At 56.8% G+C, this 27,905-nt stretch overlaps 11 protein-coding genes and 1 non-coding gene across 12 annotated transcripts, besides 1 other annotated feature; 6 read left to right on the forward strand and 6 right to left on the reverse strand.

Moving 5' to 3' along the window:
* Positions 1-513: 513 nt before the first annotated feature.
* Positions 514-1,428, forward strand: CYME_CMQ005C (similar to dTDP-4-dehydrorhamnose reductase; the record flags this gene model as incomplete). Its single annotated transcript, XM_005537922.1, has 1 exon — positions 514-1,428. One exon carries the CDS (start codon positions 514-516, stop codon positions 1,426-1,428), a length of 915 nt encoding a protein of 304 aa, XP_005537979.1.
* On the reverse strand, positions 1,244-5,345 carry CYME_CMQ007T. The gene has a single exon (XR_002461540.1). It is a non-coding gene; the product is annotated as a hypothetical transcript (transcript).
* CYME_CMQ006C (dTDP-glucose 4,6-dehydratase) lies at positions 2,639-3,769 on the forward strand (the record flags this gene model as incomplete). The annotated part of the gene is made up of 1 exon (XM_005537923.1): positions 2,639-3,769. The coding sequence occupies one exon, from the start codon at positions 2,639-2,641 to the stop codon at positions 3,767-3,769; it is 1,131 nt and encodes a 376-aa protein (XP_005537980.1).
* CYME_CMQ008C (hypothetical protein) lies at positions 4,267-4,911 on the forward strand (the record flags this gene model as incomplete). Its single annotated transcript, XM_005537924.1, has 1 exon — positions 4,267-4,911. One exon carries the CDS (start codon positions 4,267-4,269, stop codon positions 4,909-4,911), a length of 645 nt encoding a protein of 214 aa, XP_005537981.1.
* Positions 4,926-7,922, reverse strand: CYME_CMQ009C (hypothetical protein; the record flags this gene model as incomplete). Its single annotated transcript, XM_005537925.1, has 1 exon — positions 4,926-7,922. The coding sequence occupies one exon, from the start codon at positions 7,920-7,922 to the stop codon at positions 4,926-4,928; it is 2,997 nt and encodes a 998-aa protein (XP_005537982.1).
* A 402-nt stretch (positions 7,923-8,324) lies between these two features.
* Positions 8,325-9,050, reverse strand: CYME_CMQ010C (probable V-type ATPase V1 subunit E; the record flags this gene model as incomplete). The annotated part of the gene is made up of 1 exon (XM_005537926.1): positions 8,325-9,050. One exon carries the CDS (start codon positions 9,048-9,050, stop codon positions 8,325-8,327), a length of 726 nt encoding a protein of 241 aa, XP_005537983.1.
* Positions 9,051-9,750: 700 nt separating this feature from the next.
* Positions 9,751-12,231, forward strand: CYME_CMQ011C (hypothetical protein, conserved; the record flags this gene model as incomplete). Its single annotated transcript, XM_005537927.1, has 1 exon — positions 9,751-12,231. The coding sequence occupies one exon, from the start codon at positions 9,751-9,753 to the stop codon at positions 12,229-12,231; it is 2,481 nt and encodes an 826-aa protein (XP_005537984.1).
* Positions 12,232-13,234: 1,003 nt separating this feature from the next.
* CYME_CMQ012C (hypothetical protein, conserved) lies at positions 13,235-14,206 on the reverse strand (the record flags this gene model as incomplete). The annotated part of the gene is made up of 1 exon (XM_005537928.1): positions 13,235-14,206. One exon carries the CDS (start codon positions 14,204-14,206, stop codon positions 13,235-13,237), a length of 972 nt encoding a protein of 323 aa, XP_005537985.1.
* A 207-nt stretch (positions 14,207-14,413) lies between these two features.
* On the forward strand, positions 14,414-16,288 carry CYME_CMQ013C (hypothetical protein, conserved; the record flags this gene model as incomplete). The annotated part of the gene is made up of 1 exon (XM_005537929.1): positions 14,414-16,288. One exon carries the CDS (start codon positions 14,414-14,416, stop codon positions 16,286-16,288), a length of 1,875 nt encoding a protein of 624 aa, XP_005537986.1.
* Positions 16,289-17,935: 1,647 nt separating this feature from the next.
* Positions 17,936-19,021, reverse strand: CYME_CMQ014C (hypothetical protein; the record flags this gene model as incomplete). The annotated part of the gene is made up of 1 exon (XM_005537930.1): positions 17,936-19,021. One exon carries the CDS (start codon positions 19,019-19,021, stop codon positions 17,936-17,938), a length of 1,086 nt encoding a protein of 361 aa, XP_005537987.1.
* A 518-nt stretch (positions 19,022-19,539) lies between these two features.
* Positions 19,540-22,501: a sequence feature (repetitive element).
* Positions 22,500-24,236, forward strand: CYME_CMQ016C (hypothetical protein, conserved; the record flags this gene model as incomplete). Its single annotated transcript, XM_005537931.1, has 1 exon — positions 22,500-24,236. One exon carries the CDS (start codon positions 22,500-22,502, stop codon positions 24,234-24,236), a length of 1,737 nt encoding a protein of 578 aa, XP_005537988.1.
* Positions 24,237-25,930: 1,694 nt separating this feature from the next.
* CYME_CMQ017C (hypothetical protein) lies at positions 25,931-27,322 on the reverse strand (the record flags this gene model as incomplete). Its single annotated transcript, XM_005537932.1, has 1 exon — positions 25,931-27,322. The coding sequence occupies one exon, from the start codon at positions 27,320-27,322 to the stop codon at positions 25,931-25,933; it is 1,392 nt and encodes a 463-aa protein (XP_005537989.1).
* Positions 27,323-27,905: the final 583 nt, after the last annotated feature.

Genomic DNA, 27,905 nt, shown 5'->3' on the forward strand with positions numbered 1-27,905 from the left:
GTGATAGCGTCGGCATCACCTGACACCCACTCCGTGGCGCTATGGTGCTTTGCCAAGAACGCGCCCCTGGTTGCCACAGCGTTGCGTACCAGCGAATGGATCATGCGTCGAGCGCTGCTCTGGTGCGATCATAGACAAGTTCACGTCGAATACTTTGCGCACCGCTGTACCGCATACCGATGACTCGTCTAGCATGCACTGCTACCGTACAGTAAAGAACGCTCGTGCAATGCGTATCCCGTTTCTCGCTATCCTGAAGGACAACGGCTCCTCGAGCACACAATATCTCAGCATGCAGGAGTCGAGACGCTCTCATCACGCAGCGCAGCGGCTCCAGCGCCCTGCACGATTGCCCGACGAAACGCCTGGGGCGCGCCCCGATCAATACCGGAGACACGCCATGCGCAGGAAACCTGGGACGGTACTGTTTCGCCTGCAAGTAGGAGGGTGCACTCAAGTGATATCCAGAACTTCCCGCAGCCTGGACACCAGTGCCAACAGGTCGCTTCAAGTATGCCAGACGAGAGCGCTCAAGTTCGTTTTCTGATAGTCGGACGCACCGGTTGGATCGCCAACATGGTTGCAGAGCTACTTGAGCAGCGCGGTGAGCGGTACGCGTTTGCGAGCTTCCGTCTCGAGCAGCGCGAGGCCTGTGAGCTCGAACTGGACGCGCTGCGCCCACAGCGGGTCCTGAACTGTGCTGGGGTCACTGGGCGTCCGAACGTCGACTGGTGCGAGGACCACCGGCGCGAGACCGTCCGCAGTAACGTACTGGGCGTGCTGAACCTGGCGGACTGCTGCGCGTCGCGCGGGATCCACCTCACCAACTTTGCTACCGGCTGTCTATACCACTACGACGACGGCGAGCACCGGCCGACGGCTGAGGGCGGCAGGCCCTTCACGGAGGACGATCCGCCGAACTTTTTCGGTAGCTACTACAGTCGCACCAAGGCCATGGTGGAGGAGCTGCTGCGCAGCGCTTTTGACAATGTGCTCATCCTGCGACTGCGCATGCCTGTGAGCGACGACCTGTCGCCGCGCAGCTTTGTCGCGAAAATCGCACGCTACGAAAAGGTTGTGAATATCCCCAACAGCATGACGGTTTTGACGGAGCTGCTGCCAGTGGCACTGGATATGAGCGAGCGCGGCCTTACGGGCGTGTACAACTTTACCAATCCGGGTAGCATCTCGCATAACGAGGTCCTGGAGCTTTACAGAAAATATATCGATCCAAAGTTCCAATGGAAGAACTTTACGCTCGAGGAGCAGGCAAAAATCCTCAAGGCCGGCCGCTCCAACTGCGAGCTCGACGTCCGCAAACTGCTGCGGGACAATCCCGGTGCCCAGATCCGCGAGGTCCACGCCGCCATGGAGGAGGTCTTTCGGCGCATGCAGGCGAAGGGTGTCAAGCCGCTGGCTGCGCCCTAGTATAGCACCGCAGGTGGCGTACTTTGCGACAAAACGGTTACGCACCGAGTGACGGGTCGATGGCGTGCGCTCCCAGGGACGACTCGCTTTGCGTGCAGGGAAGCGACTGCGACTGCAGGCGCGCTAGCACAATCCTGCACTGGGCGAAAGGAACGGAAGCGTCATTGGCACCAGGGCACTTACTGCCGTGTAAGGCACCTTTCGACGCGGACCTCAAGGCTGACTGCGAGGCGTTCTGGAAAGACTTGCTCCGATAGGCTAGCTCCGCTGTGGCAGCCGCTGCAGGCGAAATCGGATACCGGGATGATCCAACTGCAGAGCCCTTCTAATAGTGATCCGTGTAAATGACGCAAGCCTCTGAAGAGAGTGCATCAAAGTGGCGCAGGCATTTGTTCCTGGCGTTCATGTGTGCCTTCGAATGCAGCATCCAGGGGCCTGCAGGCATTGGCTGGACGACTGCCTGCTAGCAGCGGTCAGGATTACAGGGATCCTAGGGACTCGATACGTGCATACGTGCATTACTGCATTCGTGCATGCTTCCATACGTAAAAACGTGTGAATGCTGGTGAGCACTGCGCGAATATGTGCACGCGCGCACGCTGCAGCATGGGAACACAGCGTTCTCGCCACGCTCTGGCTGGGATGTCTGAGCGACGGGAACGTGCTGTCGATGCTGCCACATAAGCAGAGTCCGTCAAGGCCGACACGCTCGAGACAGCGCTCATGAATTGCATAGTGGAGCGGATTCACGTGCGCGAACACAGGAACGAACACACAAACAAGTCCTAGTGGCAAGGCGAGTTTCAACAGATCCCCGAAAGCGCCCACACTCCGTACCTGCCAGCAACATCACTGTCGGTCGCTATCGCGCTGCTGCCCACAGCGCGAATGATGCACACATATCTCCTTGGATTCATGCCGCCAGCCTCAGTGTTGATCCTTCTGCCCTACACCATGATGGAAGCGCGCGATCCACAGAGCGCGCGCGCAATCGCCGCCCGCCGCATGAGCGATGCGTGCGCGGTGGCGACGCTGCTGCCGCCATCATCGGTCGCATACCTGGGACACGTGTCTCGCTAGAGATGGATCCTGTCGAAACAGAAACGCGCGCTACGATCGTGGCGTTACCGCCTGTGCAGGCAGAGCGCGGAAGTAGCCGGTGCGTGTGGTTGTGTGTGTCCGAGTCGAAAGGCGCACGTTGGCAAGATAAATGTCCTCGCAGAGCACGGCGCTTTCGAACGGTGCCAAGTCGGTAACCGGTGGACAGCCCGACGGGAACTCGGACGCGCGGGTCGTCTACGGCGACCGTCTGCGCTTCGTGCCGCGGAATATCCTTGTGACTGGCGGTGCCGGCTTTATTGCCTCGCACGTTGTCGAACGGCTCGTGAGTCGATATCCCCATTACCGCGTGACGGTACTGGACAAGCTCGACTACTGCTCGTCGCTGAGCAACCTCGCGCAGGTGGCAAACCGACCAAACTTCAAGTTTATTCGCGGCGATATCCGCTCGCATGACCTGGTGCTCTACGTGCTCCAGGAGGAGTGCATCGATACAGTGCTCCACTTTGCGGCGTGCACGCACGTCGATAACTCGTTCACGTCCTCGATCCTGTTTACGGAGAACAACGTGCTGGGAACGCACGTCCTCCTGGAGTGCGCACGCCAGTACGGCAAAGTGCGGCGCTTCATTCACGTCAGCACCGATGAGGTGTACGGCGGCGAGAGCAACATGGAGACAGAGTCATCGATCCTGGCACCCACGAACCCGTACGCATGTAGCAAGGCCGCCGCTGAATTCATTTGCCGCGGCTACGTCAAGTCGTTCGGATTGCCGGTGATCATCACACGCGGCAACAACGTGTACGGGCCGCACCAGTTCCCCGACAAGCTCATTCCCAAGAGTATCTGTCTGCTGGCGCAACGCCGGCCCTGCTTTGTACACGGCTCTGGTGAGCATGCACGCAACTTTTTGTACGTCGAGGACGCGGCGAGCGCCTTTGACACCATCCTGCATTGTGGCGAGACCGATGAGGTCTACAATGTAGGCTCTGAGATCGAGAAACGCAACATTGACGTTGTGCACGACATTATCGATCTCTTCGGCCTGTCTGCCGAGGCGAACCGCCACATCGAGTTTGTCAAAGATCGCACCCTCAACGATATGCGCTACAGGATCGACTCGTCGAAGCTGCATGCGCTTGGCTGGAGGCCGCAGGTGTCCTGGGAAGAGGGCCTGCGCCGAACCAAGACCTGGTACTGCGATCCGAATAACCTGAAGCGCTGGCCGAATTATCTCAGTGGCCTCGTACCGCATCCGAGTCTCACCGAGGAGAAGCACTAGGACGGCATTCATCGCGTACGCACTGTGCATGCGGCAGGCGAGATTTCGAGCGACACTGCCGCTGGTCTGTGCATCACAGACGGCGATCCGCAGAGCAGCGTGGCATAGGATCGCCAGCGGATGCGCCTTTTGTACATGTATGACGGTTACAAGCGTGTCTCAGGTGCGCCTTTCTCGACAAGTCTGTAATACGAGGCGCTTTCGTGTCGCCTGCAACACAGGACGCATCTGAAGCGATGCGCACCGACGAAAGCGCGCATACTCTATCGACCGAGGGTCGTGGGCTTGCGACCTCATGATCTTGTGCCGGTTGCAGAGCGTATGTTACAACACACGACAGCAGCAGGGCAGTTGACGCAGCACAGGTTCGCGCGCGGCAGGTACAGCGAGCTCTGGGCGGCCTCGGTTGCACCGATACGCTCTGCGCTTGACGCGCTTCTGTTGCATAAACGTGTACTGAGGCTGTGCTCCAATAACCTGCAAGACGCCTATGTCCCATGCCACGCGGTTTGCAGAGGTATGCTTTCGTCGAGTTTGCGTCTGGAAGCGCGTTGTTACGGGTGCGGCGGGTGAAGCGTTCCGCGTCAAGAACTAGCCGCACACCGGCACGCTGTGCTGTGTCAGAGCCGTCACCAGCGTCACCGTCCAGTGGCGACCAGCCGACCCAGACAGTGCGTGTACGACCTGATGAGCGGCCGCTGCGGCTGAATGCGCTACAGCGCTGGTTGCTCGGCCGACTGAGGCGAAGCCTCGAGCGCCTCTCCCCCGGCAACGTGCCCAACCTGCTTAGGAGCGCCGTCGCGCGGGCGCGTGGTGCCCCCGCGGACCCACCGCCCTTGGACGATGACTACCTCGACAGTGTGCTGCTCCCAGAGTCAGATGAGCGGCCCTTTATATCGCCGGCACTCCGACGCGTTCTGCGCGACGCGCCTGCGCAGCCTGCCAAGGGCGTTTACACAAGCGACCCGTCGCGGACGTTCTGGGAGCAACTGATCCTATGGGCAGGCGTGGTGCTCGTCGCTCTCGCCGTCCTGCGCGTCCTTTGGCTCTTTATCAGTGCTATCCTGGGAATTTCGCTGAGTCTCATCGTCATCGCCGTCGTCACCGTGTTCGTTTTCGTGGCGTTCACAATACTCGGCTAGAGAATCGGGAACTATCACGGAACCGTACCGCTCCCAAACACATCCACGGGCTCATCGCAGAGCTGCCGACGAAGCAGGTGCAGCTGCGTACGCAGCCGGTAACCCCGCGGCTCCGGCACCGTACGCGCAACCTGCGTCCAAGCAGCAAGCACCGTGCGAAGCTGTTGCAAGACATGCCGACGCATCGAATGTATCGCCGCGGCAATGTCGGGAACGACATTCCAATCCAGCAGGAGCAAGTGCATCGCATCCACCATCCACTCTAGATCACTCGCATCGGAAGCGCGTCCCGACGTGCGGCCGGCCTCATAGCGTGGCAGGCACAGCGCGCCAGCGACGCGTGCAAGCAGCATAACCGACGCGTGCCCTGCATCCGCCTCGGACGCACCATCATCGATGCGGGCAACTGCAGACTCCTGTGCCTCAACCTGCAATTCAGTACGACGCGATACCCAGCTCTCCAGGAGACGCGCACATAGACACTTTTGAAGCCAACGCGAGCGCCCTCGTGGTGGAATCACCCAAATCAAGGCAACGAGCGCCGGCAGCCAGCATCGTGTCAAGTGATCGTGTCCACAGAGCCGGCAATGCGGCACGTCGTCGCGCACGCATCGGCACCAGCACGCAATCGCCGCATCAGCGGACACGCGATCCGCTGCGATGCCGATGACCTCTGCCAGCTGCGTGCGCCAATGACGTGCCATCGCTGCTTGGCATGTGTAGATCGCCAGCACGTCGTCGATAAACGCCAGGAGCTGCTCGTCATTCCATGCTGCGGCGCGCAGGTTGCGTTTCAGCAGGTGCCAGAACGGCTCGAGGGTGCTGCGTGTCTGCGTTAGCGCAGGCTCCGCAGCCGGGTTTTGTGTCGTCACCGCGGCTGCCGCTGTCTCCAGCAGCTGGTGCACGAACGCGCCCGGAAGCGTCAGAACGCGCTTCAAGCGGTGAGCGTGGCGATAGGCTGGGCATTGGGTCGACACTCGTGAGCTCGAGGCGCGTTTCGAATGGACAGGCTCGTCCAGCGCGCACACATCGCACCAGCCCAGGAGGCCGAGAGGAGAACGCGCGAGGGCCATGCAACCCAAGCGTCGCAGTGTCACGTGCAGAGCGCCCATGGCTCGCATGTGTTGATCCCGGGGGGTATCACACATCTGCTGAGCGGCTATGTTGAGCACGCAAAGAGGACACGCGGTGGCAGTGACGACCTCAACGCCGCCGCTATCGCAGCGATCCTCGAGTCGAGCACACGGATCGAATCGCCGTGCGCGATCAGCGGTGATCGGCACGCACCGGCGCAGCGCCGCGGGAACGATGCGTGCATCGGCATGCGCGCTGCGCGCCACAAGAATCCTGAGACTAGACGCGAGCCCTGCACGACGGGCTCGAAAAGCGATAGAGACGTCGGTGGCCTTCGTTGATGTGTGCTGGCCTTGGGATCGTATGCTCACCGGGCTTACCCGCTCGTCGCTATGCCTCTTGTCGCGCTGGATACGCGGCTCGCAGATCGCCGTGGGTGTTGCAGCAGTCCAGTGCGGCACGTCCGCCGACCAGACCTCTGAAGATGCTGGTGCGTGCTTTGTCTTGCAGCGCATGTCTGTGCCTGATAGCGCCACTCTCGAGACGTGCCTGTCAGAGGCAGTCGCCAAATCCGGTTGCATGGGCGATTCGACGCGTCGCTGCAGTTCAATGCACTGTTCGCGGAATGCATCTGTGCGTGTGCACGTCGCAAGCCCAGATCGCCCCCAGCTCGAGTCCAACAGCTTGCCGTCACGATGCGGCAGCGCGCCGGGTGATTCAACGTCCTCAACTGGCGACTGGCAATGCACTCGTGGATTGCCCAGTTCACGAATCGTCGAGCTTACCCTGCGCTCCGACGTTCCATGATCCAGACGATGGTACGGATCAGCCCAGGAGAGCTCGTGCTCGTTCGTCGTCTCCGCCATGGAGGACGACAAGTTATGCTGCAGACAGGATGTTTCGGCAGGTTCATCCGCTGCTTGTCGGGTGCGGTGCTTGTCTCGACACTGAGTGTGCTCTGGTACCTGAACATCGCCTGCGACACGAGTATGCTCCTCAGAGGATAGCGAGAGGGATTCCGCAGAGCTTGCATAACCATCGGATACGGCATATTGTCGGAAAAGTAAAGAGCCTGTGCATGAAGCGCAAAGCGACGCTGCATTGGTGTTCAATGCGCTTTTCACGTTTCCCGCATCTAAAGAATCATTGGCAGACGAAAAAGGCGTCGATGGTAGCGTCTGCGCTGCAGACTTCAAATACTCGTTGCGGCCAATGCCATTACGGTTATCGTCAGCGCACTGGTGTCGAGAAATGCGCCCTGAGTGTCCACACATCGGCTGCTTACGTGCTGGCTGCACGATCATCCCCGAACCAGCTTTCTCGATTATTGAGCATCGTTCATCGTTGGTGTCTTTAGGAATGTGACGAAGAAGCGACTCAGAGCGACACGTGTCGTTCTCTGTGGTCCCGCTGCATGAGACACCGCAGTGGCGTTCCGAGGGTGCGCTCTTTTCAAAGCTGTTGCCGGTTTCGTTGTCGAAGCAGCGCTGCGCTTCGCTTTCAGTGCTCGTGTAGCCGCTATGCCGCTTCGCTTGCGAGTCGAGGGAGCCCGCAGCAACCAGTCGGTGGCGCTTATAGCTGCCCAGCCGTGTCGCCGTTCTAACTGTTCCTCGAGGCCGAGGTTGTGCTCCGTGCTGGCGCGTTTCGCCCACAGGCCCAGACTGCTCCGGCGAGCCGCTGACCTCGGCAGCGCTACGCAACCCCGAGGCCAGAACAATTCCTGGACCAGCAGGGTCCGTGTGTGCCGAGCTCGGCCACTTCTCGAGCAGCTTCGGAGCCCATATCGCGTCTAGACTGAGCACACGAGTGCTCGCAGCCTGCTCTCCCCGTTTGCGCATACGACAGCGTCGCTTGTGTGCTGGCTGTGTCTGCGTCGCTTTAGCGACTGCTGCCCAGGTACGGGGCGCCTCGGGCTCCCGCAAGCACGCTTGGGGCATTTTGCAAGGTTATCACACAAGGCGGCACCCAAGTCGCTCTCACCGCCACGTAAACAGCGGCATCGGAGTGTGAACCCTGTCCATGAAACGCGAACGTGCTCAGCGCTTTCGAAATGTACATTGGCGCCACAAACGGCATGCCGGCGCAGGTACCACATGGAACCACGGGGAGAGCGGTGAAGGCAGCAGCGGCTTCTGCGGGTAGGAAGCGACTACTGACCTCGAACAGCGTGGATACATATAACTTTTGTGATCGTTTCGACTGTCGTTCAACAAGCTAAAGTTGATTCCACATGCGAATGACGACCATCAAGAAGGCGCGTATGAACGCGAGGACGTTCGCGACTTGTCATATCGGCTGGAGTAAGGGCCTGTGTAGTGCCAACTTTACGAGGCTAGAAATTAGAGACTCAGGTCTTCTTCGAAGGCGGAAAGTGTACCCGAATCCCCATAGAGCAAATCACGAAGTGTTGCCAAATTTTGTTGGTAGGCGATTTCCAGCCTGCGCTCTAGTGTGTTATCGCAGCGTATTCGTCCATCCGCACTTGTGACAATGACGCCGCCTGGCGAACTGTTATCGAGCTGCTCGGTGTTTGAAATGGACACGCAAGACGCCTGCTCGGAGGCAGGAGTCGTGGCTTCGCTGTTTTCGAGCAACTGGCGGTATCGTGCCTGAAGGCCTGCAAGCGAATTTTCCACAAGCGCCCGATCACGCGAACGCAGAATAAGGCTCACTCGTGGCTCTGGTTGTACCATCTTCATGCCCTGTTCAATAAGACGCTCCAAAAGCTCCTGGTAGTCCGGACCGGCTTCGGTGCCAAACGCGGCGAGTCGCTCGCGGCTACACTCGTAGAGCTCACGCAGCGTCGCTTCGCGAGCGCGAAGCACCTGCAGACGAGCGGCGTTGAGCGCCGATGCCAACGCTATTCGACGTGATGCCTGCAGCTGCTTGTACTTTCGCTCAAACTCAGCTCGTATCCGCTCGCGCTGCTCCTCGAAAAGGCTGAGCTTCCGCAGGTGGAACTCCTCCTCCGCTTTTGTGCGCAGCTCGTTCACTTTCTCGTCTGCTTCCTGCCGAATAAACGCCACCATCTGCTGCACCTGTTGCTGTACCTGAGCATCGTTCATTATGAAAGCGGAGCAACTGAAACGGCCTGTGCTCCTCCGAGTACGCCCAGCAATACCGACTCAGCGACAAGTTGGCTGCAGCGATGCGCCTCGGAGCGTTTCTTGCACTGCGGCTCGAAGCGCCGCCAATGGATTCGCTCTCGCTCATACGACAAGAATGTTGTGTCCCGTGACGTCTATGCACTACATGATTGCAGCGCATACTAGGGGATATTGCGTCACATGAGGGCTACTCACTGCAGTGTAGTCGCCAGCAATTGGGGATATTTTTGCCGGATTTTTATCCATACACGACGCTATAGGCGCTCATAGAGGCTACTGCATCATCGACCGGCAGCGGACAAACAATTGGAACGCGAACGCATTCTTCGCTCTGCAACAGCTGCAATAACTGTCGTACTTGCTACTCGGCAACGAGAAGCTCGTGCGAGGTGCTCGTTATCCATACACAGCTGGCGAGAAGCGCAAACGCTAAGCTCACACTGTGTAAGAGTGTGCGTCTGGAAACCTGCACTCGCTGGTGCGCTCCGATGGCCGTTTTAGTCTCTGTGAGCGTCTGCTAGCCCGGGTTTTCGGAAGCAACACCCGCTTAGACGGCAACTAGGCAAGGCCTGCCTCGCTACGTCACGAGTGCCTCATCATCAGGCACGTTGCCGACCCATAGTGCGGCAGAACAAAGTGCTGACGTCACCTGGCGAACATGACCACTCTGGACACTGTGCTGGGCGGGCAGTGGGAGCCTCTCGAGAAGACCTTGAGCCGCCTGGAGACAGCGATACAGCGCGCTGCAAGCCTGGACTGGCAGCAGGTGCGGTCTGAACTAGCCAGCGCTGTTGCCCGAGCAGGCGAGCAATCTATTCCAGATGCACTGCGTTTACGGGTATGGAGGTTGGCTCTCGAGTGGCCGCAGTCGCACGGCACGGCGCTGGTGCAGCCGGCAGAAGATCTGACACACGAGGCGTCTGCTGCAGAAACGCCTGCTGCGACTCTCATTGAAGCACAAGAGAGCATAGAGGAGCGTTTCGCTCCCAGCGATGTCAACACATTGTCCATCGCACTTTTAGGTGAGACGGCTGGCAACGGGGCTGATCTCATAGACTCGCCGACAGATGCCCACCGCTTCGATACTTTGTGGACAGATACGGTAGTTGCCGGCGAGTCCAGACCTAAGGCTTCAGAGACGCCAGCCACTCGAAAAAACGATGCACCTTACGCAGCGGTGGACGAGTCGGAGAGCACTGCGCGCGGAGCAAGCTCCGACACCGCACGTGAAGCGGCCCCAGGTAAAGGTCCAGTGTCAGCAGGCATGCCGAGCACCCTCGAGAACGACGTCTACGATGTGCTCGAGCAGGACGTGCTGCGAACGCGTCGCGGTACGACAGTGTTCGAGCGTGCTGCCGCGAGAACGCTTCTGACGCAATGGTTGTGCACTTTTTGCGAAACACACGGCGTGCCATACATGCAAGGCATGAATGAGGTAGCTGCGGTTTTCGTATATCTGCATGAAACGCAGCATTCACCTGTCGCTGACTGCACGTGCTACGCGCTGTATGAGCGCTTCGAGGAAAGGTTTGTGCCGCTCACCGCCGACCTGGGACCTGACCCGTTCCGCTGCCTCAAGCTGGCCTTCGAACTGCTAACAGCCCTGCTCTGGTTCCACGATCCCGAGCTGGCTGTGCGATTAGAGCGGTACCAGCTTACGCCGGACATGTTCTCCACATCTTGGCTTGTAACCGTTTTCGCACGCAACCTATCGCTTGATGCAGTTTTGGCGCTTTGGGACGCGCTGGTGCTGGCCGGTGACCCTCTATTAACGATTTTTGTGGCACTTGTGTGCCTAGAGTCCAATCGACAAAGCCTGCTGATGGCGAGCGAGGCGTCGCTGCCGGAGCAGTTGCTATCCATTCCCCTGCAGAGTCGCCAGGACATTGAGGCGGCCTGGCAATGGGCCCGCAAACTCGAGAGTCGCACCCCTGCAGAGGCGCTCCGTCGAAGTCGCAATGTCATGTTCGGCCCGAGCCCAGTGCCCGCTGAGGGAACGGCATTCCGAGAAGTCACCATCGTGGTCGCATTCGAGCCCCATGAAGTGATCGCGTCGCTCGAAAAGCCGTGCAATGATGGCACACGAGCGCCGCTGCCCGCTTTGCTGCTGGACTGCCGCCCGAGCGACGAGCGTCAGTATGGTTACTTGCCGGAGGCGATTCCGCTTGACCTTGATGAGCTGCGTGATGCTGTGGTGCACGGCTGGGAGCCATGCCTTGATCGCTTCCGCGAAGATGTCTTTGCCCAGCGCATCGTACAGCATGTACTGGAACGTTTCGGTGCCAGTCATGATGGCAAAATTTGGATTTGCCTTGTGGGTTCAGGCCCTCCGACGTATTTCGATGTCGATGAAAACGCATTTGACGTTCTACCTCTGAAGAGAATACTTGAGTACCAGGGCGTGCACTATGTAGCATCACTGCGTCACGGGTTTGCAGCCTGTGAGGCGCTGGCGAAGCGCGGATCACTCGCCCTCGCGCACTATGATGCCGCTGCACTAGCCCAGGCGCGTCAAGCAAAGTGTGCACGCTTGGCGGGAGTACGTCCCCCGGGGCCGGTCGCTCCGCCGCATGTGACATCGCGTATCGCTCCTCCGGGGTCGCATCCTGAAGAGTGCCTCGATCGGCAAGTATCGCAGACACTCGGTATGGTATCGCTGCAAGCGATCGACTCCACGTTGCTGGGCACGTCTGCACTGCACGGCTGGCTCGATGGTACGCAACTGATGTTGGCGAAGCATACGCCCCTGGATATAGGATCACCGGCACTTCTTCGGCGCTTGACGCTTTATCCCTGTCTGAAGTTGCAGCGCAAAAGCGGCGTTTTCGTGAATCGCTATCTGGGGATAACCAGATGTCGCTTCTTCGTGCTTGCGCCTGATCGAGCACGCAACACGCTCATGTATGTCAAGTCGAGTCGGCATTTGTTGCTGCTGAAGCGTATCCTCTTTCGGAAGGAAAGTCGTGAGCTCGTCATTTTTGAGTTTCGCGCTCCAGATTCGCAGCTTATCGATAAGCGTATTACGTGCCATCTGGCGGACGGGCTCAGCGACTGTGTTGAGTCTATACGTAGGCGCCTGCGACAGCTGAGGCTCGAGTCACGACTCGGTTCGCGCGCTGCACGCGACACCGCCACATGAGGGTGCATTGCTGGGCGCTCCCAGAGCGCTGCATCCGGAAAGAGAGAGTCGACGTCGCCACGAATGTGGCTCTGCTTTGCGTTGACGCAGATCGTGGCGTAAGTTGCCGAAGCGGTACCTCGTTCATATGCGGGAAATGTGACGCGACGCTGGGCAACGCGCGGCACATGGATACGCAAGCGCAGCCTGCATTCACAGTGCGTCCACGAATCGCACCGTGTCCCGCCCTTACCCATATCTCCAGTGCAGTGTATAGCAGCGCTGAGCGCACGATCAGCTTGCATCGCAAAGCGCCTGTATTCAGTGGTGAGAGGTCGCAATGCCTGTTGTCTACAGCATCGTATATGTGTGTGGATATCGAGCTGGGGTGCGCACACAGCGGCATTTTCATGTCGTAGTTCTCCATGCGGTGTCCGTGGATGCGCTAACGATGGAGAGTCGGTACCTGGCGAGTCGTTGGATCCGTAAAACATCTAATGCGGAGGAGAATCGTATCGAACCGGTGCTCATGGATGCCTGAGGTGTCTGCGATGTCGGTCTGAGCCTCTCTTCACTGGTGACGGTGCGGATCGTGCGTTCGGGAGACGCGGATTCGATTCATCGATTTTTTGTTGTAAGGTGACGCTTTGATTAGCAGCCAGTCGCATGCCGAGATCCGAGTTTCTGCTCGGACCAAGCGCCTTTCTGGATGAGGAGCGATCGTGCACTGTTATCTGGGGTACTCTTTGCCGATCGGGAGTGCTCCAAGAATTCTGTTCTTGCGATACATCACTGCAACATACAGCAGTATCCCTGCATCAACTTACAGATAAGCTCGGGAGCGCAATGATGACTTGTTTGGAGATGCTCGCGCATCGCAACTTGCTGACTTGAAAAGCAAAGACGTCAGTACCGACTTGACGCTGGGTGTATGTCATTGGTCGCTAATCAACGCAACGGGAGCAGATCAGCCGGTGACACATCACGAGACAGCACGTCGAATACGCCCTGCTCACAACACGTTTCACGAAGAGGAGGTATCCGCATCGCATGGACGAGGGTCCAGTGTCGTGTACACCTGATCTACATCATCTATGGCTTGCAGCGCTTCGACGCCTGCATGAATGAGGTCCCGATCTGCCTCAGAAACCGGGGGCGGTATCAGTTTCGGGACCATAACAAGCTCACTGGTGCTAAGCTTCACACCCGCTGTTGTGAGGGCTTGGGCGACCTGTGCGAGCGCACCAGGCGGTGTCCATACCAGAAACTCGCTTCGTCCCATCGGCGTGTCATCCATGGCGAGGTGCTGCAGGTCGTCGGCGCCCGCATCTGCAACGATGAGAAGCAACGAATCAGGGTCAAACTGTGAGGATTCAGCGTCCTCTTCCGACACGAATGCACGGATGCAACCTTTTCGTTCAAAAAGATGTTGAACCGCACCAGCCGAGGCCATCTGAAGACCTGCCTTGCGCGCAACGAGTCGCACTTCTGCTGCTGTACGGTTCAGGTTGTCTGTGAGGGCCTCCACCAAAATTCCTACCCCATGTGGACCAAAAAGCTCGTAGATAGCGGACTCGAAGTTCGCTTGCTCAGACGCGCTTGCCTTGGTAAGAGCCCGAGCCACGTTTTCCTTCGGAACACCACGCTCAATAGCTTCCCGTACAATGGCGTCTACATCACCGCCCGCTTTTGCAGTCTGGACGATCCGCTTTCCATAGCGGGCAAAGAGCTTCACGCGCGCTAGCTCACTCGCCTGCTTTCTCGCCATGATCTTGGCGTAGCGCCGACCCATGTGCAAACTCAATACACCGCCCGTCCGTGCAATGCGTCGGTCCAAGGGATGCACCGCAGTCTGCGATCGCACGCTTCTACGCAAACGGCCAGAAGGCACTTGGTGCTCGGAGGAGCTTCGCGCTCGCCTCGCCCAAGGCACCCGGGATCCGTTCGGTACGATATCCGGATTCGCCCCCAAAATCCAGAACAGCTTCATATTCATACACAAGTAGTCAAAGAGGATCCCGAATAGATGCTACTCATGAGAAAATGAACTGCACAACAGCCAGCAGTCCACAAATGCACAGACAAACAAAAGGTCGGTCGCCCTTGGAGCAGATGATCGCACGTCGGCCCTAGCGCGTACGCTTGAGGAGACGATTCTGCCGTCGTTCCACAGACGCTTCTGTTGCTTTTCCCTAGGAACATCATGTTTTGTATAACGAGCACTTTCACAAGCCCAGTACACAGCAGCAGAGCGGGTGGGTCGGTTTACGCCTGCAAGCTACGGCGAAAAAGCTTGCGAAAGCACGTGTTAACGCAGCCGTGGCCGCAAACGTTGCGGCTCTGTGCTGCAGGATCGGTGGGCGACGACTCGGCTTCAGAGAGCGGTGTGGAGCCTGGGATGCCTCCCGAAAAAGCGCAAGTCACGAGTTCGGCTACTGATCCAGAGCTCGAACGACTACGCTTGGCGGTAGAGCGAGCGAAGCTTGAAGCAGAGCGGGCACGTTTGCAGGCAGAAAAGGCCCGGTTGGAGGCCGAAAAGGCCAAAATAGAGGCAGAAAAGCAACGCCTTGCAAAGGAAAAGGAGAAAGAGAAAGCGGCACTTGCGGCTAAGGGTACCGCAGCCGTTGCCAGCGGTATTGCACAGCCTGCAGCGAACACAGACGCGACTGCGGGTGCCCAGCAGAGCGGGACGCGTTCGCCGACAAACGACGCCGGCGGAAAACAGCCCGAGCGGGGCAGCGCACCCTTGAACAACACGGACCCTGCACTCCGCAGGGCTATCGAGAGCGGCATGCTTGACGAACGCAGCATGGCGCTGTTGTCGCAAATGGGGTCGTTTGTGCTCGGCGGTGGTATCTCCGACGACGACCTGAAGCTCCTCCAAGAGAAGGTACTGACCTTCGATACCTTCATGGCAAACCAAATCACAAGAACACCTATTGGTGTTGTCATTCGAGGGCGCCTTCGTGTGCAGAATCCCTCAGAAGCCTATCAAAGGCTCGAAATGGCCCTGGCAAACACCGGACTGAACCAGCGCCTTCGATTGTTTTTGATGGAAGATCCGAGGTCGCCATTCCTCACGGATGACGAGCTGCTCGTGGATAGTGCAGACGAGTCTGCGCGGCTGCGCTCGCCTCCTATTATCGTGGTGATGCCGATCACTTCCGAACCAGCAGGCATAGGTATCTGGCAGTACCTCCTGGCCAGCGTTCTCGGAGTGACAGCGTTATTTACAACGTTTGGCTATGGAGTGGGTGTTTTTGGGCTTTCGCCGGACTTTGCTCAACAGATTGCGCGCGGTAACATCGATGTGGTATCCGAGACGCTCCCCGTGTCCATTGGGGCAGTTGGGATTCTCGTGGCTCACGAGCTCGGCCATCGAATCGCAGGTGCAGTTCGGGGCGTGAAACAGGGCTTGTCGTTCGTGATCCCCTCGCTGCAGATTGGTTACTATGGCTGCGTGACACCGCTGAAAAGTTTCCCTCGAAACAGGTCGTCGCTTTTTGACGTGGCTGTGGCCGGACCTGTGGCTGGTCTCGTGAGCTCTGTCGTCGCCCTGCTTGCAGGCCTCGTTCTGACGGTACAGCAGGGGAGTACGCCGCTGGACTGGTTTCCGCAGATACCCTCTGCGCTCTTCGACGCCTCGCTGTTCATAGGCACCCTGGGCAAGGCTATTCTACCACAAAGCGCGCTTTCGCAACCGACAATTGCTGTCCATCCGCTGTTTGTGGTAGGCTATACCGGTTTGTTGAGTCAGGCACTGCAACTGCTCCCGATTGGGCGCACGGATGGAGGCCGAATGGTTCAGGCAGCGTTCGGACGTCGCATTGCCGGCAGAGTCAGCGGAATTACGTTGCTTTTACAGGCTCTAGCCTCGGTTTTGGGGAACTCGCCCCTGCTCCTTTTTTACGGGCTGGTGGTGATCTTTTTGCAGCGTGAGCAGGAACTTCCCTGCCTGGATGAAGTATCTGAGCCCGATAATGCCCGCAGAGTAACGACTTTTGTGCTGCTTCTTATCACGATGCTCATTCTGTTGCCTTTCCCGTCACAATTTGGAGACATAACTGGCCAGTTTTGAAGCCAGGGAACAGTCGCAGTACGATACTGCAAATTGCGGCGTTTCCTGTTACCCGCAAATATGAGGGACCACCGCCCTCGCGATTCAGCAAATCATAAAGGGGCCAGATAGCGATTTCTCTCGATTTGGCACTGGGTGTGCCTCGCGATGGGCTTCAACGACGTCGAGGACGCATATGCAGCCGTGCGCTGCATGCCAACGAGCCCAGCCTTTGCCCTCATTGATGCCGCTCTCTGACTCGTCGCTCAGCGGTGTGCTGTGCTGGCGGTACGTCACGCGGAAGCGTCCACATCGCGAACAACTTGATCTCGATCCGACGCTCGGTAGGGTACGAAGCAGGCGTCCTTTGTCCGCTCGGCGTCCGCAACGGCGCTATAAAAGCGCCTTTGGAGGCACGCACGGGTAGCGCAAAACTCGAAAGATCGCTAGAACGAATCATAATGTCCAAGTGGAAGTCTGGATGGTGATTGCTGAAACCTAGCGGGTCTGAAGTGCAGCGCAGTGATACATGCTTCCCTAGACCCCGATAAACATCGCGCCATCGGGTATCTCTGGTCACCTTCAACGATGCTGTACGATGGAAAAGGCGGTACGCACAATACGCTCTGTCGTAGCCGATTTCTGCGGCGTGAATGCACCGCATGGGAGGCTGTTGGGGCGTACCTGCGGGTCGTTCCAGTTTTGATCGACGAAACGTTTACACTGACGGGGACACCCGATGACACCCTTTCGCTGCAGGCTCATCCGCGGCAGCGACAGGTCCGCAATGCGCCTGCTACGTCGACTCGCGTGCGCGCAGTGCCTGATCCACAAATCCAGCGGTGCTTGTGCTCAAACGCCTGCAAACACAGTATGCAACGGGCTGTCTAGCTCGGAGGATACCACCATGCGAGAGCTTTCGCGTGAGCCCAACAGCGCCAGTGACGGCTGGTCGTCCACAGCGCAGGCGATGGTTCCTTGTGCAGATCTGAGCGACACCAGCAGTTGACTCCAACAAAAGCCGAGTTACATCTGCTCGCTGGAGCGCCCGATTCTCCAGGGACAAGAGCGGGTCTCTCTGCAGCACTGCCCCGGAGGAAATCTACTGGATGTAACATCGAGCGATTTCTGTGCATGTGCTTTACGACCTAAACAGCGCCACTTCTCTACAACCTCTCAAATACATGTCCCTCTCCATGAAATGGAACCAATGCGCTATGAATCTGCAACCTAAAAGGAACGGTTCTGTGAAACCGTTCTTCGTTTCGGATTCTGGCCTCACAGAACGCGCTGGCGTCCGCTAGGGGCGTACCGCAGAACGGTAATTCACAGTGATGTCGCTCATATGAACATATGGCCTGTTTGACGAACATTCTCCTGGTGAAAGAGCAAAAGCAATTGCGCTTCATACACTGTATGGACACAATTCACGCTTGCATCTTGCGATCGACATTGAACTACAGCGCGATTGTTTGGCAGGAGCGCATGGCGAGCCGGAGGCCCTCCCTACTGGCCATGTTACTCGGTTTTCAACTGCTTTGGCCACATATCTGTCGAGTGCTCTTCGTCTCGGGCCGAGGACACAAGCATTCCTGCTGACCAACGTCAATGCTCTCTTCGCATGGACCGCATCCGAAGCATCAAGCTCAGTATGCGAGGTCGCACATGTCATCCCCCTTCATCAGGTCCACTTGTTGAGGACGCCGCAGCTTCATCGGCGGCGTCCGTCAGGAAGCTCCAGAGATACGATGGAAGCGATGCACTGGATGCCTCCAGGCAATGCGCGCGCGTTTCTGCTCGTTCCATGGCTTTCCGCATCACGTTCGCCCGCGGATCCATCGTACCACCGCGCTCGAAAATGTGCATGAGCTCGTCTGTGCCCCCTGCTCCCTGAGAACCGACTGAAGACGCAAAGTTCAATGGTAAAAGGAGACGACGATCCAGGGCAACAATCAGTGCACCCCACGGTGTCAGCATAGAAGACTCTCTATCCTGTTCTGCACTCTTCAAAGTCGACGGCCCCGTGCCCACAAGAGGTCCAATCAAAAACTCCATGAACGGCCAAATACCTAGACCCACATCCACGGTCATCGAACTCAGGCTTTCCAAGTTTACGCAATGGTCATCCCAGTAGCAATCCCAAATAAGGGGCTCTGAACCAGCTGGTGCGCGTGGAACACCCCATATAACCCGCATCCGGCTGTAGCGCCCTTGAAGAGCCGAACTCCCGCAGACCAGCACAGCGACGTACCCGTTGAGGGCAATCCATCGCGCAAAATATCCCAGAGAGCCCAGCGCTGCGCAGCTGGTACCGAAAGCACTGACGAGCGCGATGCCATGGGCGGCGACGCGGTCCAAGCACGTGCGCGTTGCGACGCTAAGCACAAGCGTCATATCCGTGCCACGCCCTTCCAGGCTCGCCACGAGTTTGTGGGCCCGCACGAACCGCAAACTAGGTGTCGGGGGCAACGCGCTCGGGGGGTCTGCAATACAGTTGGCGAGCTCACGCAGCTCGCACTCCAGACTGTGCAGTCTGTCCGACTCTGGGGTCTCGTCGCATATTCGCGACACTTGCAGGGCCTCTAAAGACCGGTACACCAATTCACTATTCCCATCTATGCAACAGAATACGAATACGTCTGCAACGAGAGCTGCTGCCCGAGGTTCGTAGCCACGTGTGCGCAGAAAACAGAAAAATCGCAAACGCAGATCTTCCAGAGACACCGCAACGTCTTCACTTGATGCGCGAATCATGAACACAGCAGCATAAACTCAAGGTTGCAGCCCAACCTAGATGATATCCCAAAGCAGACTTACAAAGTGTAACCAGTCCTACCACAGGGCCGGCACTTGCCCTCCCGAACACAACCCAGACCGAACAATACGAATTGATTGTATAGAGCAGGCCGTTGGAGCCGACTACGAGGTTTGGCTTCGCCAATCGCGCGCGCCAGCTCAACGCGCATTCGGTTACCGCAAGTGCATCGCAGAAATCAGACAAAGGCGACGTCGCACGGAGCACACTTCAAATGAAACGGCGTCGTGATTGGAGCAGTGCCAGGAGCGCCGCGCACACCTCAGATGAAACGCATTCGCATGCGTGTGTGGCTGCGTGTGTTCGGATCGACGAGCGTCAGGCGCACTGCGATGCGCCTCAGTGCAGCAGCAGCAGCAACGAGATCGGCACAAGATTACGAAGCGATGCGTGCCGGCGCGCGCGTTGTTTCCGAGATCCCAGGCGTCGACGCGTCGATGGTGGTGGTGGTGGCAGGCGGGCGCCTGGATCTCCATGTATGTCAGGGCGGTACTGCGATGGGCAGTAGCGTCGGCACCAGCGACAGAGCCTATAGCAAGAGATTATTCTACGTGAGTTTCCGATCTACGAGACTTTATTTCAGCTGCAGCACGATGCGAACACGCATGTGCCAAGGCGGGGTCTTGGACACGTGTCCTTCATCGATCGGTGAGGCGTCTCGCGCGGTGCACGCATCTCGCGAAGTGAGCGCATCTGGGGGATCAGGCAGTCAATTGGAGCGACGCGCGTGTCGCCGTTGTTGAAGGGAAACGCGATGTTGATCTCTAGTGTGTTGTTCAGCTGTAAAAGTTGTATTTGCGTTGGAGTCGAACAAAAATATAGTTTTCAATTCATTTGTGTTTCAGCCCTCAAACAAGTCTAGTCAAGTGTTCTTTCGCAGTATATAACAGAAGGGTTCACAGAGCGTTCTTTCTCAAGAAACTGAAAAAAGAAAAGTTATGAAAAGCAAGTCCACGATCCTGGAGGCCCAGGGCCGCCGGCTGCCAGACAAAAAAAACGAAAAACAGTGCCGAGTCCAGAAGAAAAGGAAGAGAAGAAGAACCGAAATGGGGAGGCCCTACGTCGAAGGCTGCAAGAAAGACGACAGTACAACGAGATGGTGGTGAAAGCCTTTCTTCTTGGACATATCAAGGATCCGTACAGGGAAAAGTTGCGAGACGCTATCGAAAAACTTGTCGACTCGTACTCCAAGAGTACTGTCAAGGCGTCGTCAGGACTGATGCATTTGGCGAGGGAGATGTACGAAGACGTGGCGCACATGGAAACGGTCGAGATTCCGGACGAGTTTTTCGACAAGACGTTTATTCGTCACCTGATGCTTGGTACAGCGGAAACGCGGAGGGAAAATGAGCGGGTTCACGCTCTTCACGAAAACTTCGCGGAGCTCCGCTTCGAGAGTAATCGATACAGGGGTGATCGGGATATTTAGACAAACGGAGCGAAAAAGCACATCACCAGTCTGAAGTACCATTTGACAGTGAACATCGAACGTTTCGTGATACGGGCCGTGTTTCCACTCTACTCGAGCCTATCTCGCAATGGAAAATGGGCGATTATCAATGACATCACGAACGATCGTAATCATGAAGATGAGGTCGAATTTGTCGACAAGAAGGCGGCAAACCAGAGCACGAATGAAGCTTCTGAAATCCGTGCGGTTATACAAGAGCACCGTGCGGTACTAGGGTTGGCGAATCCAACAGAAAAGATATCAGAGCTGAAAAAAGATAAGGAAAGATGCTATCGCCTCGTCTTACGGTATTTCGCGTTTTCGTTCCGAGAACTCGAACCCAAGACCGAAAAGCGTCTGAGTAGGGGAAAAATGCAGAGTCGGAGAGACGGAAGGTTTTTGCAATGGGGAAGCGCTTCAACGTGGTTCCAATGTGCAACATTAAGTCACATTTTGTGAGTATCGACTCCGGCGTCCTTTACGGCATCATGAAAGAGATCTGTCGGAGTTCAGTGTCAGCAGGGAGGAATTCACCGGCGAAAACCGGGAGACGTACTGGAGGATTAACTTCAATTTCAAACGTCTGGAAGCGAGCAAACAGCAGGTATTCACTGGAATGATCGAAACCGATGGAGTAGCCTTGCGTGTACACTATCGGCGGTTGAAGAAAGATCGTCCAGTTCCGCCCTCGGCGAACCATGAAGATGAGAAGGAGGCGGATCCTGTGACGCAGGAGGTGGAGGATAACGACTTTATGGTTGGCGCGGCGAAGCATAAAGATGGGAAGGAGGCGGGTCCTGCGACGCAGGAGGTGGAGGATAACGACCTTGTCGTTGACGTAACGAAGGATGAAGATAAGAAGGAGGCGGATCCTGCGATGCAGGAGGTGGAGGATAGCCACATTGTCGTTAGCGCTACGAAGCATGAAGAAAAGAAGGAGGCGGGTCTTGAGACGCAGAAAGTGCATGATGACGACTTTGTCGTTGGCGCTGACCCCAGAAACACAAATATCATCACCATCGCAGCACCGAAGCGCGCAGAAGATAGTACTGACGGTAACTTGCGTCAGAAAGACATGCGTCTGCTGAGGTTCTCGAGAGCGAGATACGGCCGAGAATCGGGAATCATGAATGCAAGGAACAAAATCGAGACTTGGAATACAGGAATGAAGGATCTCCTGGAAGCTATGAGCAAGGTGACGAGCCGAGGAGCGGACTTTCATGCTTTTCGGGAGTTTATGCAAGTTCGTGTTGCTCATTGGGATGCACTGTGGGAGGAGTATACAAAGCCCCGGTGGGCTCGGTTGCGTATGAATTTGTACAGTGGGAAGCAGCGGGAGTTCGCGATCTTTTTCAATCACTTGAGTGCCCTCAAAGAGGACAAGACTCAAAGGCTCGTAGTAGCATACGGAGCAGGGCGCTGGGCGCCCAAGAAAGGTACTACGCCAGCTCCAACGACGAGGATGTACAAGTCGTGTGCACGGCGTTTTCTTACAATACCTGTAGATGAGTTTCGAATGTCCTACACACACCTCGAGCTGGTTTGTACACTTCAGAGGGTCGAGATGGAAAAGTGCCAGCCGAGCCCTGAGGAAATAGCAAAGTACGGACCGCTGACGGAGGAGCAAATGGAAAGGAGAGCGAAATTTCGTGGACTACTGGCACTGGTGAGTACAACTCCCAACGGCACGAATCGTATGGAGTTTGTTAACCGAGACTTTAACGCCGCTCTCAATATAAGGAAATGTGCGGTGCTGGAGACGAGACCTCCAGAGTGGACAAGAGGGAACTTTTTTGGACAACCTCTTCAAGTTCAGTTATATGAGAAGAAGTTGGAAGCAGCAGTAGGTGGCCGGTCGAAAGAAACTGGAAGGCGTCTGTACGTCAGTTGGAGACTTCTTGGCTAGGGCACGGTTGCCGCCACTACTGTACACCGCTGGCGTCGTTCGACTTTCGAACGGCGTTCGGATGCGGCGGACTCTTCGGCAGTTTTCGCTCACCATGACACAGGTAGTCAAGAGAAGTGATGCGGAAACCGAGTCCTCGTTGGGCGCATACGAGCGCGAGCGACTCGCGCGGATGGAACGGAATCGTATGCTCATGGAAAAGCTGGGTGTCACCTCACTTTCGAACCGGCTCGAGACGATCACGACTGTTCGGGAGCAAGCCCTCAAACCCATAGGTTACTCGAAACGCACGCCAAAGGCGGAGAAAAGGGCGCGCAATTCTGAAAACGAAGTAGACCGTGGAGAGCTGGAGCCACGGCGTCGTTCGCTTCGTGTGCGGGGAATCGCCCCGGCCGGAGCTGGAACATCAGCAGAGGAACCGAAAAATAGCCAGCTACAGCTGAAGGAAGAGGAAACATCAAGAGGTCCGTTTTTGGAAGACCAGACGTTCGCAGAGGTTGCCCTAGAAAACTATGGTGCCACTAGCGAAAGCTCCATGGTCAACGACGACTACGACCGCAGCGACGTAGACGACGTCGATGGTAACAAAGACGACGGAGACCAGAAGAGCTTGTGTACGCGGCGCGCCAGGTTGTTCCAGCGAGCCTGGTGCGGTGCAATGGCATGCACTTCCTTGTCGACAAGTGAGCATCTCGCGAAGGATCCAAGCCGTTTTCACCGCTGGGTGCTGGACGAGGCCTCGGGCTTCTTCAAGCTTGTTCCAGCACGTATTTATTCCGCAACCATGCATCCGCGTCTCGATGCATGGACCATGATGGTTGGCGACAAGGCAGGTCATGTGGGCCTTGCTGTTGTACCACGGGAACGCGTCGCAGAACATGCTGTTCAGGTGCTGTGTATGCGAGTTCACCGCGACACAACCGCTGGCATGGCACCACGTGCGGGTTCCGCCAACTCCCAACAGCTGCTAACAGTGTCCTACGACGGCAGTGCGCGCTTGCTAGATATCGAAAAACAAACAATTCAGACAGTCCTCGTCGATGAGCGAGAACGAATTTTCAAGAGCATAGCGCTCAGTACAGAGAACGACAACGTCTTTTGGACCACTGCCAGCCATCGCTCACTTGGTGGATTCCTGGTTCGCCACGACCTTCGACAGAGCCAGAAATCGTTCGATGCTTTCGGTATCTCTGACAGCAGAGTCTACTCTGTTAGTTTACAGCATCAGGGCGCTGCAGGAGCAGTCCCCGGCCATGACGGTCTGCTGGCGGTCACGACGGCGCGAGATGGTGTTCTCATTTTTGATCAGCGTCGAATCGAGACTGGCGCTACTCGCCGATCAACATCAAAACCGCTTTTTGCTCTACCACACGAGCGCGCAACAACTGCAGCAACTTGGTCTCCGTCGGCGACGCGGCTGCTGACCACCTGCTACGATGACTTGCTACGCATATGGCATTACGACGGCAGCGAGTGCTCGCTCGAACACCGCTTTGTACACAACAATCACACCGGTCGATGGGTTACGCCTTTTGAGGCATGCTGGGACCCAGCTACGGACCACAAGATTTTTGCGTGTGGATCCATGAATCATAACCCGGTCCATGGCGTGGACCTCTTCCACGTGGAGCTCAACAAACGATCAGTCTGGAATCGGTTGACTGGCGAGCCCATGACGGCGATTGCGGCTGTCCTGGCCTGGCACCCGGCAGGGCATGCGCTCATAGGCGGGACTGCATCAGGCAGGGTATATCTATGGGGCGAAGCTCACGGATCTGAGGGCGTCCTCGCAGCGTGATTAGATCCACACGGTCGAGAATTCTAGAGCGAAACCACAGATCGCTTTGTAAGGATTCGCAGCGAGTACTCGGCCGCGACGACGATATCGAGAAAGAAAAGGGTAACAGCACGGCACTGGAATGACGTTGGCATGCGTTATGCCACGAATGACAGCACCAGTCGACAATGAGATGTTTGTCTGCTCGAGCGTTGGCGAAGAGAGAGACTTGATGATGATGATGATGATGATGATGACGGGCCTGGGTCCTGAGCTGAAGAGCATCGTTGCCACCGCCGAATCTCTAAGTAAAAAAGGGCACAGCCGAAGACTTCAACAAGAACGCAGATGCTGCTGCTCAACTTTTCCAGTGCTCGGTATCATCGACACTCGGGTATCATGGACGCCAGGAGGCATACCATCAAGAGGAATAGAGACGTCAGGTCCCATTCCGACGCTCCGAACACCGTATCGAGCAGAGGATGGCGCTGTGTTCGCTTCATTGAGAGCGCTTCTGTATGCGTCCAAATCGCATATGCAGACGATTTAAGGCAGAAGTACATGAGATCCTGGTGCGGTTAGCAACGGTTGCAGTTTTATGGAGCCAAGAGGCGTAAATTCACCAACTTATTGAAAAGGGCATCTTAAGAAATGACCTACGATTCGCGTCGTTCGCTGGTATCCTATACCGTTGGACGCGCTATGCCAAGCCAAACCTGCACTGCTGTTCCTTCGAAGAGCACGTCTAGTGAGTGCAGGGATCGATGCAGCACGATTTCCATCCATGCGTTCAGTGCGAGACGGACGCCTCGCGAGCGAGGGTGCAGCTCGAAACATAGAGAGAAAAAGAACGCGGAATAGAAAAGGATGCACGAGATCGTATACAGTATGCTGACGAAACGGCCATTTGCGCGGAAATCGCAAGTCAGCGACTTGCTATGATGTGATTCCATCGGCAAACACGTACACAAGCAGTTCCTGCACCCAGGCATCAAGGACTCGATCTCCATACGGGTGTGTCTCGTGCATCGGGAGGGTCCACGGGCTTTATGCTGAGCGGAATTTCGAGAGAATGATGTAACATGCAGTATGGGTATTGTGCTGAATCGCCCAATAACTGCGATGATGAAACAAATCAATGGCGAGGAGAAATGGGATTTGATTCTGAACTGCAGCGAGGCACCGGTTTGGTGCGCTTCAGTAACCGAGAAAGTCTGCGTCCCTAAAGGAATACATCGGGGAGAAAGTTCCGGTAAAGCTGGTGAGCAATAATGGTGCTCCATAATTCGATATTCAGAGTTCTGCGAAAATGATCACAGCATACGACTTGGTTGAATATACGCACCGAAGATGTGCAGCTGCCGCGATGTCAGCAATGTATCCTTCTGTGGCAAATCGCCAGGTCAGCGCCCAAGCTGCTTTTCAACGTGTTCCTGACTCGACAAATCAATCACGAATCAAGTAGGCGGTTCTCTGTGGTCGTATCCATGAACTGAAGACAGTGAAACGCTCAAACAGCGACGATTTTGAGGACGATGATAGCTACTACAGCCTCGACGCCTCGCGGCATGAGATGCGGACGCAATCGAGCGAAGCAAACTTCTTCAGCGCTGTTCATCCAGCCATGGGAAGAGCGCCAGCCAGCGGCTTACTCAACTGCGAAAGCGATCCGAGGATGTATCGCGCAGCCCGCCGACGTGACGCCTCAACAGACGTCACGTCGGAAGTTCGCTGACCACGGACTGCAGACCCCAGTGCATGCGAATGGTATCACGAATCCAAGTGCGTCGAGCCTTCTCGATACGTTCCATGAAACGCGCACCATAGGTTCGTCTAAGCCTACTCCGGGCGATCCAGCGAGAGAACTCTGGCAAGGTCAATGGTGCTTTGCTCGTTAGACGACCACGCTTCCTGGTCGGCGATAACGGACCAGGATCTACGCCTGGAGAACCTGTCGCCGCTGCATACTCTTGTTCGCGTCGTCTCCACTCCTTCGCTAGCAAATGTACGTCCGCAATTACTTCGGGTGCTTTGGCTCGAGCGAGAATCAATGGCCCATATTCCGATACAAATGCAAAGTAGAGGGCAGGATCTGCTAGCGCGCGACGCTCCTGCTCCAAAACCATAGTGTAATGTGCGATCACGAACGCGTCGCTCTCGTCGTAGCCAATCGAGTCACTGGTAAGCTCCACAGACCCACGTGTATCGTGCCCGGCAGCTTGTGCGTCTGGCAACGCTACACCGGGCGACAGCGGCCTGCTGGAACGTTCGAGCCAGGGTCGTACACGTTCGAGCACCACCGCCTTGACGGAGTGCTCATCGGAAGCAGCGTCCGAGTACAGGGCACGCCCGGTGAGTCCGAACCATCCTCGGGCTTCGGATGGATGGATGCTCAGCGGTTCGTGCACACAACCCAGCCGTCGACTCATTTCGTAGGCAATGAGCGTGTTCAGTTCGGCAAGCCGGAAGAGGCTGTTGGTGCGAAAACGACCGGGGGTGTAACAGCGCATGTAGGCCTCCACACCGATCACAAACGGGCAGCCAGCTGTGTCTTCCTGTTGCAGACGCTCGTGGGCAGCAGCAACAGGAGCCGCTGCTGATACCTGATCGCATATCTGCGCCACCTTCGCGTAGGTGCCAGTTGTGCGCGTTGTCGAAACCTGCCCAAGAGCTATCAAGTGGTTTATCTGCGATGCAGAAGACACGTACGCGTAGCCGGTATTCTGGGTGCTGATGTCCAGCCCGAGCGCCACAAACGGCACTCGCAGCAACGCCTCCAAACGAGCAGCTGCCTCGCAGCTCTCGCCAGCACTGCACTCGCTCCAAGCGCTCGTCGTCGAAGAGTCTTTCTCGACCTCTGTCAGACCGCAGCTCCCAAAACTTCGCCCTTTCTTGAGCACACCAGGAAATATTTGTTTCTGCTTTAGATCGGAAAGTGCAAGAGCGGCTGCAGGCAGCGTCGCTCGCGACTCGAGATCACCCCAGAGGCCACAGCGCGAAACTCGCAACGCATGTAAAGCTCGTAATCGACACCTGGAACCTATTTTGTTGCATGCTTGAGCCAAGGAGCATTTCTGACAATTTCCACGAGGGATCACGACCCACATGACGCGATAGGCGAAAACCTGCTCCTACTACACTCGGCAAGCAGGGACTTGGGGCCGCCTCACAGCTTCCCGCGTGCCGCTGCATGCGGGAGCGCACGCGAGGTTTGGCGCCACATCGCCATGGTGTTGCTGTAGAAGCTGTATAAAAAGGACATCCCCCCACGCGTGCCACTGCATGCTCGTTTCCGTGCTGCCTTGCATGCCTCCCTCATTCCCTAGAAAGCATTTCCAGTAGAGGCTGTGCGAGTCGCGGATGCAACTCGTGATCGTCTCTCAGCCTGCTTACTCTGGGCACTGGGTGTCACGGAAGCACATCCCAGGCCGAGGATGCGAACTCGACTCGATGTACACCGTGTGTCATGACAGCAGCACGAGCGGCAGTGCGTGCCTTTGCGAACAGATCCCCAGCAAGGCGCTGCATGCAACCAGGTTTTCAGTGCTCAGTCATCGATAGGTCGATACTGAAGCGTTCAAAGCCTAAGTGGACGTGTTTTACCGTAGGAACAGTTCGGAGCAGCGTACAAGTGGCGGGAGGCCTTTCATCGGCGCCCATTGGAACCGTGCGCACCTCGTGAGCGCTCTC

This window comes from Cyanidioschyzon merolae, chromosome 17, assembly GCF_000091205.1.
Source record: "Cyanidioschyzon merolae strain 10D DNA, chromosome 17, complete genome".
Taxonomy (NCBI): Eukaryota; Rhodophyta; class Bangiophyceae; order Cyanidiales; family Cyanidiaceae; genus Cyanidioschyzon; species Cyanidioschyzon merolae.